At 48.2% G+C, this 9,388-nt stretch overlaps 1 protein-coding gene across 1 annotated transcript; it reads right to left on the reverse strand.

Moving 5' to 3' along the window:
* Window positions 1-298: 298 nt before the first annotated feature.
* Window positions 299-7,548, reverse strand: PRODH2 (proline dehydrogenase 2). The gene is made up of 10 exons (XM_056864280.1): window positions 7,339-7,548; window positions 7,030-7,223; window positions 5,167-5,302; window positions 4,527-4,610; window positions 4,351-4,431; window positions 2,960-3,106; window positions 2,312-2,478; window positions 2,077-2,187; window positions 773-861; window positions 299-468 (listed from the first exon to the last, which is right to left on the reverse strand). Exons 1-10 carry the CDS (start codon window positions 7,546-7,548, stop codon window positions 299-301), a joined length of 1,389 nt encoding a protein of 462 aa, XP_056720258.1.
* Between the last annotated feature and the right edge of the window lie 1,840 nt (window positions 7,549-9,388).

The raw sequence follows: 9,388 nt of genomic DNA on the forward strand, positions 1-9,388 counted from the left end.
AGTAACAGATTATTTTATTGTTATTCGCTTCATTTATAAGCCACCTTTCTCACTGAAACTCAAGGCAAATTACTTTCGCTTAGAAAAGAGGTTCTATTACTGATGAGAATCCTCCGATGGAAAAGCGGTGCCCAAAATGGATACCAATTCATTTCTTTGATTTTTGAAAGGAAAAGTTAGGCTGATCTCCACCACAGAGAAACACAGCTGCCCTGTTTCTGGCTCTTGGAAGGAAGAGAGCATTTGAATAGTATGTAAACTCGAAGAGTCCTATATCATTAAAAATAACAGTTTCCCCTCAAGGTTTCCTCAGAATCCGTCTCTTCAGCTCCGAGCGCAACAGATCTCGCTCTTCCCGGATTCCTTGGAGGACACTCTGATTCTCGTGAGCACGGCGGATCAGGTATGGGATCACCTCCTCCACAGAGCCATAAGGGATGGATTTGTAGACAGCATAACCTGCGAGTCCTAGGATTGGGCAGCAGATTAAAAATAAGAGAAAGGTGATGACGTCTCAGAGGAATTGGTTTGCCAACCTCCAGGTGGTGGTTAGAGATCTCCTGCTATTACAGCTGATCTTCAGCCAATAGAGATCAGTTCACCTGGAGAAAATGGCCACTTTGGCAATTGGACTCTATGGCGCTGAAGCCCCTCCCCTCCTCAGGCTCCACCCCCAAAATCTCCAGATATTCCCCAACCCAGAGCTGGCAACCCTAAACAGGAAGAAGAGAGCAAGACAGATGTGTGGGGATCACTAGGGCCCAGCACTTACCCAACGGCAAGGAAACATGATCGCACATGCCCAGAAGCTGCCCGAAGCAGACGGGGCCGTCATTCTTGTTGATGTCCATCTCCTCCATCCTTATATTTTAAAAAAACACACACAAAAACAAACCAAGCCCATCCCAGAGCTGCATTAGAGAAAAATACATGGTTCCCCCCACCCAATACAAAGGTAATCGTAGTCTACTTTACAGAAGGAATCTTCCTATAAGGAGCTCAGGGTGGGATATAATTCTCCTCTCCTCCATTTAGTTTCACAATAACCTTGCGAGGAAACTCACACACAGACAGTGAACGGTTCAAGATCACCCAGGGCGAAAACGCATGGTCGCTTTAGCCTCCTTTGTTCCGTTTCAGCCAGGATTTAGCCAGGATCCAACGCAACATTCGGCGAAATCGATCCTGGCTGAATCCTAGCTGAAACAGGGAATAAAGGAGGCTAAAGCGACCGTGCGTTTTCGCCCCCAGTGAGCTTCATGGCAGAGGGGGGATTTGAACCCCGGTCTGCCCTAGTGCCCTGTTCTAACTACTACACCCCTTCAAGATTGCCTTCAGCTTTGGGAAAAGTGTCCCAGGATCCCTGGGCCGGTAAATTTTCCAGGGTGCCTGAATCCTTGTTATGGTTATCAGGTGCTCCGCAAAGTACCTTCTCAGGAAGAGGTTCAGGTTCTTCTTAGGAAGAGGTTCAGCCCCATTGGTCTCCTGATGATGTCACTGTGTGTGTGACGGCCATCCGCATTACGGGGTATAAAAACCAACTCTTGAACACACATGAACACATGAAGCTGCCTTATACTGAATCAGACCCCTGGCCCATCAAAATCAGTATTGTCTACTCAGACTGGCAGCGGCTCTCCAGGGTCTCAGGCTGGGGTCTTTCACATCACCTACTTGCCTAGTCCCTTTCACTGGAGATGCCGAGGACTGAACCTGGAACCTTCTGCATGCCAAGCAGATGCTCTGCCACTGAGTCACAGCCCCTCCCTTCTTCTTCATGTGGCACAATACCTCTGGCATGTTCAAACGGTACACACATAGGCAAAGGTCCCCAAATTCAGGATTGGGAAAGTGGTTCTTTTGATCAGAAGGATGGCGCTCCCACATGTACAGCTGGAAGGCCCGTTGCTTCTCGGCTCATGTACAGGTGGGGGACAGGGCCCAGACCCCCGATCCCTCTCCCCTCGTGAAAACGGCATCGGCATGCACAGCCTCTTGAGTATCTTTACAGTCGATTCACCAATAAGACAAGGCCCTGTCACCTGCAGTACCTTTCCCCTTCTGAACCCCTCGTACCTTTGCGCGGCGTGCTCAACCGAGGCCTTGTTGTGGGTGGCCACTATCAGCTCAAACCTGCCTCGGCCACGAGACGCTCTGTCCAAGGCGAAATCTAGGCAGCGCCTGTAACTGTGTCACAGGAAAAAGAGAATGGAGGTTAGTCCAGGCAGAACAGCCCCTCAAATTTATCTCCTCATGCCTCATATTCAAGGGCTGCAGAGCTGAGCGACAGTTCTGTGGGAAGAGCCCTCACCTTTCGTTGGTAGCTTCCCAGGTGGGGTGCACAGGGTCAGGGTACCCTTTTTCCCTTGCCCGTTGTAGTTCTTTCTGCAGATAAGCTCCCCGGACCAACTTCACTCCAAAACACACACCCAAGCGCTCGGCGAGGGCCACATCCTGGCTCAGCTGCTTCAGAGTGCCCTGGGGGAAGAAGAGTTGGTTTTTATATGCTGACTTTTCATATCTTTTAAGGACAATCAAACTGGCTTACAATCTCCTTCCCTTCCTATCCCCACAACAGTCACCTTGTGAAGTAGGTGGGGCTGAGAGAATTCAGAGAGATCTGTGACTTGCCCAAGGTCACCCAGCAGGCTTCATGTGTAGGAGGGGATAAACCAACCCCTTTCTCCCGATTAGAGTCTGCCACTGATGTGGAGGAGAGGGGAATCAAACCCGGTTCTCCAGATTAGAGTCCACCGCTCCTAACCACTACACCACGTGGGCTCTCGAAGACAGACAAAAGGGGTCAGAGACAATATGGCTCCTACAGAAGAGGAAACCAAGAAGGAGTCCTCCCGCATCTTAGAGTTTGTGAGGGTAGAGTGGTAAGGGTAGAGTGGTTCCTGAAAGTAAAACTGTGGTGGACAGAAGAAGGAAGACTGTTTCTTGGAGAGGGGCCCACCTTGAGATATGCTTGATATGTGTTCCAGATCCACGGGACTTGGGTGTTACAGGCAGCCATCATTGCTATGGTGACTAGTGAGAGGGCAGGATTAATGTAGGTGTATTCAGCATCTACCAGGACACGGACCTTTTTCCCCCCAGCATACTGAAGAGGAAAGGAGACAGGATTAACCATGATGAAATTTAGTGGGTGACCTAGCTTTCTCGTTACCAATGTTGACGGCTGAATATTTCTCAGTGCTCTGTTGAGTTCAGTCACTGAGAATCTAGGCCAGGTCGCATTTACAAATAATTTTAAAAGATTAGCACTGCCTTTGCAGCAACTATGAATACAAAGCAGAAACTCCTTGGGCTGTGGGTACGACCTCAGAGTTCTGTCTCCACCTTAGGGTTGCCAGCCCCAGGTTGGGAAATACCTGGAGATTTTGGGGGAAGAGCCCGAGGAGGGCGGGATTTAGAGAGGGGAGGGACTTCAGTGCCATAGAGTCCAGTTGCCAAAGCAGCCATTTTCTCCAGGTGAACTGATCTCTATCGGCTGGAGATCAGTTGTCATCTCTAGCCACCACCTGGAAGCTGTGGAGAAACAAAGGTATCAAGCTCTCAATAGTAATGCAAAAAGTGCTCTATTATTACAAGTGCAAGCATCAAAAATATCATGAACATATACAAACGTAACACAATGACAATGTGTAGCTGAAAGCTACCCGAAGAAGACAAATGTTTGCAAAAGTAAGTACAATGACTTGTTTGACAACTTTCTTCTTTTAACAGAAAGCAATAATGGGGCCTAGAATTGGGAGAGGCACGCCTCTGCTGGAGCGTTTGCCGGATGATTTAAACGCTTTCGCCGTCCGAAGAAGCTTCGTCAGCCGAAGACAGCTTCACTCAGGCAGCCAGAAAGGTGCATGGAAGAGAAAGATTGCTATTGAAAAATTATTTATAAAGGATTTGAAGGAGCAACAGTCTGAGGCCACCAGCTGATGAAGCTGTCTTCGGAAGGTGAAAGCGTTTAAATCATCCGGCAAACGCTCCAGCAGAGGCGTGTCTCCCCCGATTATAGGCTCCATTATTGCTTTCTGTTAAAAGAAGAAAGTTGTCAAACAAGTCATTGTACTTACTTTTGCAAACATTTGTCTTCTTCGGGTAGCTTTCAGCTACACATTGTTATTGTGTTATGTTTGTATATGTTCATGATATTTTTGACGCTTGCACTTGTAATAATAGAGCACTTTTTCATTACTATTGAGAGCTTGATACCTTTGTTTCTCCACACTTCGCTGTTGGTATCTGTGCTGTATTTTTGCTTACCACCTGGAAGCTGGCAACCCGACTCCTCCTCTATAGATCCCTGCCTTCCCTGCTCATCAGCTTCCTGGTGGACTTCCATACCTCTGCTACAGATCTGAGCCGACTCAGTGATTTTTGGAAATGCAGATTCTCTTCTGGGGTCAGGCAGCCGAAGCTCAGTTCCTGGCAATGGAATGTGGAAGGAGGGGAACACAAAAAGGATTCATTCTCAGAGGAGAAACTGAAACCAGAGGGATCAAAGTGCAAAGGGATCTCACCTCTCCTTTCATGAGAGCAAAGACTCTTTCAACTGTCAGGTCTAATGCTCCTTCCTGCTCTTGCAGCCGAAGAGTAATAGTTTTCTGTGAAGAGATGCAGGAAAGGGGATCCCCCAATAAGACCAGAATAAATGCCTTTGTCCCCCACTCAAAGAAGTAGCAAAGAATCCAGGAATGGGGCCAGAATGACTTATGAGCAGGGCCTTATAGATTCTGCAACAGGAACAAAATCAAAAGCTGGCAACAGATTAACCTTCATTTTGCAGCAAGAAAACCTGTATGCTATGCAAATTCAGGACCTTTATATGTTTTTGCTTTTGGGGGGATTTTGCACCATTTATTCTCTCATGGGGTGGAACTACAACTCGGATCCTAGTCCATTGTTGAAAGTAGGGTTGCCAGCTCTGGGCGGGGAAATATCTGGAGATTTTTTTGGGGGGTGGAGCCTGAAGAGGGCGGGGTTTGGGGAGGGACTTCAGCAGGGTATAATGCCATACAGACGAGTCCACCTTCCAGAGCCGCCCTTTTCTCCAGGTGAACTGATCTCTGTCGCTTGGAGATCAGTTGTAATAGCGGGAGATCTCCATCCACCACCGGTGTCCAGGGGAGACCACCACCCCACCTGTCCCATCATACTCACACAGAGCTCCGCTGCCATCAGGGCTGTTATTTTCAGTTGCATCATGGGATTGCGAGGACTTTCCCCTGACGGGTCTCTCACTGACAGATCCAGGCAGGCAAGTATGGCCTGGGCGTTGCTGTCATACCACCCTTCTCTGGACAGGAAAGAGCAGAAGAATCCCTCCTTGGGATGAAATCTTCTTCTATCGCCCCTTCCATTGAGGTCACTGACAATCACCAATGTTACATGCAATGTGTGTAAATTCTGAGACCTCTTTTATTTATTATCTAGGTAAGCAAAATCTGGGTAATCACCGTAATCACAGCCAGTTTCTATCCATGTCCATATTTTGTGTGTGTTTTACCCTGTTGCTGTCCCAGCAAGCTCAAGAATCTTGATAAGCCAGCGTGGTGTAGCGGTTAGGAGCAGTGGTTTGGAGCAGGAGACTCTAATCTGGAGCACCGGGTTTGATTCCCCTCTCCTCCTTCGTATGAGCGGCGGAGGCTAACCTGGTGAACTGGATTTGTTCCCCCACTCCTACACACGAAGCCAGCCGGGTGACCTTGGGCTAGTCACAGCTCTCTCAGCCCCACCTACCTCACAGGGTGTCTGTTATGGGGAGGGGAAGGGAAGGGAAGGTGACTGTAAGCTGGTTTGATTCTTAAGTGGTAGGGAAAGTCAGTATATAAAAACCAACTACTACTCTTCTTCTTCCTCTTCCTCGCTGTGGTGGTTGCTATTCCCCTGCCCCTTCAGCAATAAGAACTATTTCAGCAGCTAATGAAAGGCTCATCTTAATGTAGGACAGAGTATAAAATATGAGGGGTGGGATGCCACGAATCTATACCACTAACAGCAGCGCTTCCCTTTGATGCAAGCAGCCGACCACGGATGCAAGAGCTCTTTCGTCAGCAGAAAGCACCTTCTCTGCGGAAAGCGCCACTATTCACAGAATGGATCTACTGGATCTAATCCAGTATATATGAAATAACTCCCCACTTCCAGTTCCTTTTTGCCCAGAACCCAGTGTAATGCCTTTCTGGCTGTTTTTCAGACTGTTGACTTCCCCCCTCCTCTGGCTCGCTTCTCCTGTATATCTACTCTTTTGGATAAATTGGTACTAATTTTGAGAGTTTTTAAAAAAAAGACTAGATTAATATTATTTCACAATTCTCTGCTGTTTTGCTGCAATTTCAGACAGCTGTTTTAACCAATGGATGAGTTTACATATTATTTTTTATCATATTCCTGTTGGAAACCCCCTTGAGAGACCAGTAAATAAATAATTAAGACACGTAAAGTAAGAGAGGCAGCATGGGTTTGTGTTTAGGGTGTTGAACTAGCATTTGGGAGACCCAGTTTCAAATATGTGCTCAGTGGGTAACCTTGAACCAGTCTCTCTCAGTCAAACCTTCCTCACAGGATGGTTGTTGTAAGGATACACACACATGAAGCTGCCTTATACTGAATCATACCCTTGGTCCATCAAAGTCAGTATTGTCTACTCAGTCCAGCAGCAGCTCTCCAGGGTCTCAGGCAGAGGTGTTTCACATCACCTACTTGCCTAGTCCCTTTAACTGGAGATGCCGGTGATTGAACCCAGGACCTTCTGCATGCCAAGCAGATTCTCTACCACTGAGCTACAGCCCTTTCCCAAAATGGATAAAATGGAGGAGGGCAGAGCAGTGTTCTAAATCACATTGGGGAGATAAGTGAAATATCTAAACAAATGAACGAACTATTCCTTCTACCCATGGTTAGCTCTTACCTCAGGCATCCATGCTATTTGGGGCCGAGGTCATCTGCCTTCCGTCCCTCAGCGTTCATACACAACCTTCCCTCCACTGTCATTACCCTGCCCTTCCACCCGCCAAAACTCACCCTTCTTTGGTCTGCCCCACATCTTCCTCAATAGGGACCGCAAGGAGGGGGCGAACCCTCAACCTCTGGAGCCTCCGCAGGGTGTCTTGGATCTCCTCGGGGGTTTCACCCGCCACAAACTGTCCATAAAGCGTGAGACGGAGTAGACAGTTCCAGAGTCGGCGGCCCAGAACCCTCCGGGAGACCGAAAGGAGCTTAGAGGAGGAGAGGGAAATATAGGGTTAGGGGGGGTTACCCATCCCAGAACTTGCCCAAAGACATCGCGTCACGGGAGAAGATGCAGGTCAGGATTTGGGGAGCTCATCTCACCGCGGGTGCCTTCTGAACCAACCGCGGGGAGGAGCAGAGCAGGAAGACCAGCAGTCCGCGAGTGATCTCCCAGTTGGTCTTGTGCTGGAAAACCTTCCTGTCTTCCAGGTTAAGGGGAGGACTGGGAGGCACGGATTTCCGGGCAGGGGCCTGGGGGCTCCAGAGAGCTGTCGCCCCGAGATGCAAGCATCGAGCCCTGCATCTCAGCATACCGTCAGCTCAGACCAAAGTCTGCAGAGCCACCCTACGGAGTGTTAACACCTGGTGCCTATCTCGCAGTGTTTGGGGCAAACAGGGAACACAGACTGGGGAAGAGCACAACACCAGGCTAATACCAGGCCAACGGGCTGCTGGCTCAGCAGGTGAAGTGGCGCGGGAGGGGGGGGCTGCTCGGTGGGGCAGAAAAATTGCTGAGGTGGAGGAGTCACTTATTAACACCAAGACTGGCTCCCTCTTCCTCGTTTGCCTTGCCCTCGCAGATTCAAGTCCTTGAATCTTGAACACCCCAGATTCTCAATAGGTTGTGTTACCTTCTATAGCGGTCCATACCTGTAATGGTATATGGGGTTGCACTCCTCTTGAAGGAACAGGCCATAGTTTGAGGATGCTCTTGGTCCCTGGCTTATTGTTGGACAAGCAGGAGGCAGCTGCGGCCAGGAGTACCTTTTACCAGCTTTGACTGGTTAGTCAGCTGCAGCCTTTCCTAGGCAGAAAAGATCTGGCTACTATGGTGCATGCCCTAGTTACACCTAGGTTACTGCAATGCACTCTGCGTGGGGCTGCCCTTAAGAAGTGTTCGGAAGCATCAACCGGCACAGAACGCTGCAGCCAGGATGTTGACTGGAGTGGGACATGGGGACCGCATCACTCCAGTCTTGGCCCATCTAAACTGACTCCCAGTTTGTTTCTGGCCACAATTCAAGGTGTTTATCTTGACTTTCAAAGTCTCATATAGTTTAGGACCAACGTTCCTGAAGGGCAGCCTACTCGCTTGTGAACCTTCTCAACCGATGGAACCATATTTGGAGATCCTGCTTCAGGCGCCCCTGCCTTCCAAGGTTAGGTGGGAGGCAACCTGGCAGGGGGCCTTTCAGTAGTGGCCCCCTAAACTTTTGAACTATCTCCACAAGGAGGTTCATCTGTCCCCTTCTGATGCCATCGTCCACCAGTCAGCACAGAGTGGTTTCATTTGGCATTCTCTGTGATCCATCCTTCCTCCCCAGTGTTTTGCTATCTTTTGTATTTATTTCAGCAGCAGTTTTGTTTTGATTTAAGGTAGGTAGGTTGCTTATAAGATACTCTTTATTGCTGACAAGAGTATATTTGTTTAATTGTAATTGGAACTGCATGTTGACAAATTTATTGGTTTGGAGGACACAATGAAGCAGATACAAAAAGAAAGAAGGCATTTTTAACATTGCCGGTAGAAGCACCAAGCTGAAGAAGCCGCTGTTTTACGTGGTGAAAACGCTGACACCTTCCGAAGGCGTGTTTCTTCCCTCCCTCCCCCTGGTCCGGAGTTAGACTGCTACTCTTGTCAGCAAAAGGAAAGATTTGTTACCATTGTGACTTTGATGAAATGCAAGTCTTTCAAGTTCACGGAAGAAGGATTTATATGGACTTATTTCTTCGGTTTTGTATTATTGTAATAATGGGTCTACCTATATGTATAGTACGTTTATAGCTTACATGTTGTATGTTATTGCACATTATAATTGAAGTTATATAATACAAGTCGAGTGGTTTAATTTAGTGCTGATTGATTTTTGTTGCATCATCCACCAGTGAGCGCAGAGTTGTTTAATTTAGCATCCCCTCAGAGAGCCATCCTTCCTCCCCAGCATTTTGCTGTCTTTTGTATTTATTTCCATTATTAGCCATCTTGGTAGCCCTTATGAGGGCAGAAAGGAACATGGGTGTTTTTTTTTTTGCTGATTGCCCTCCAGCAGGACCCCCCCCCCATTTGCTGCTCATGCGGTTTGTAAAGGTTTTGTGTGCCCCCGCCGACAGCACCACTTCAGAGAAATTAGTGGGTTGCACTAGAATCATA

This window comes from Euleptes europaea, chromosome 18, assembly GCF_029931775.1.
Source record: "Euleptes europaea isolate rEulEur1 chromosome 18, rEulEur1.hap1, whole genome shotgun sequence".
In the NCBI taxonomy this organism is placed as follows: Eukaryota; Metazoa; Chordata; class Lepidosauria; order Squamata; family Sphaerodactylidae; genus Euleptes; species Euleptes europaea.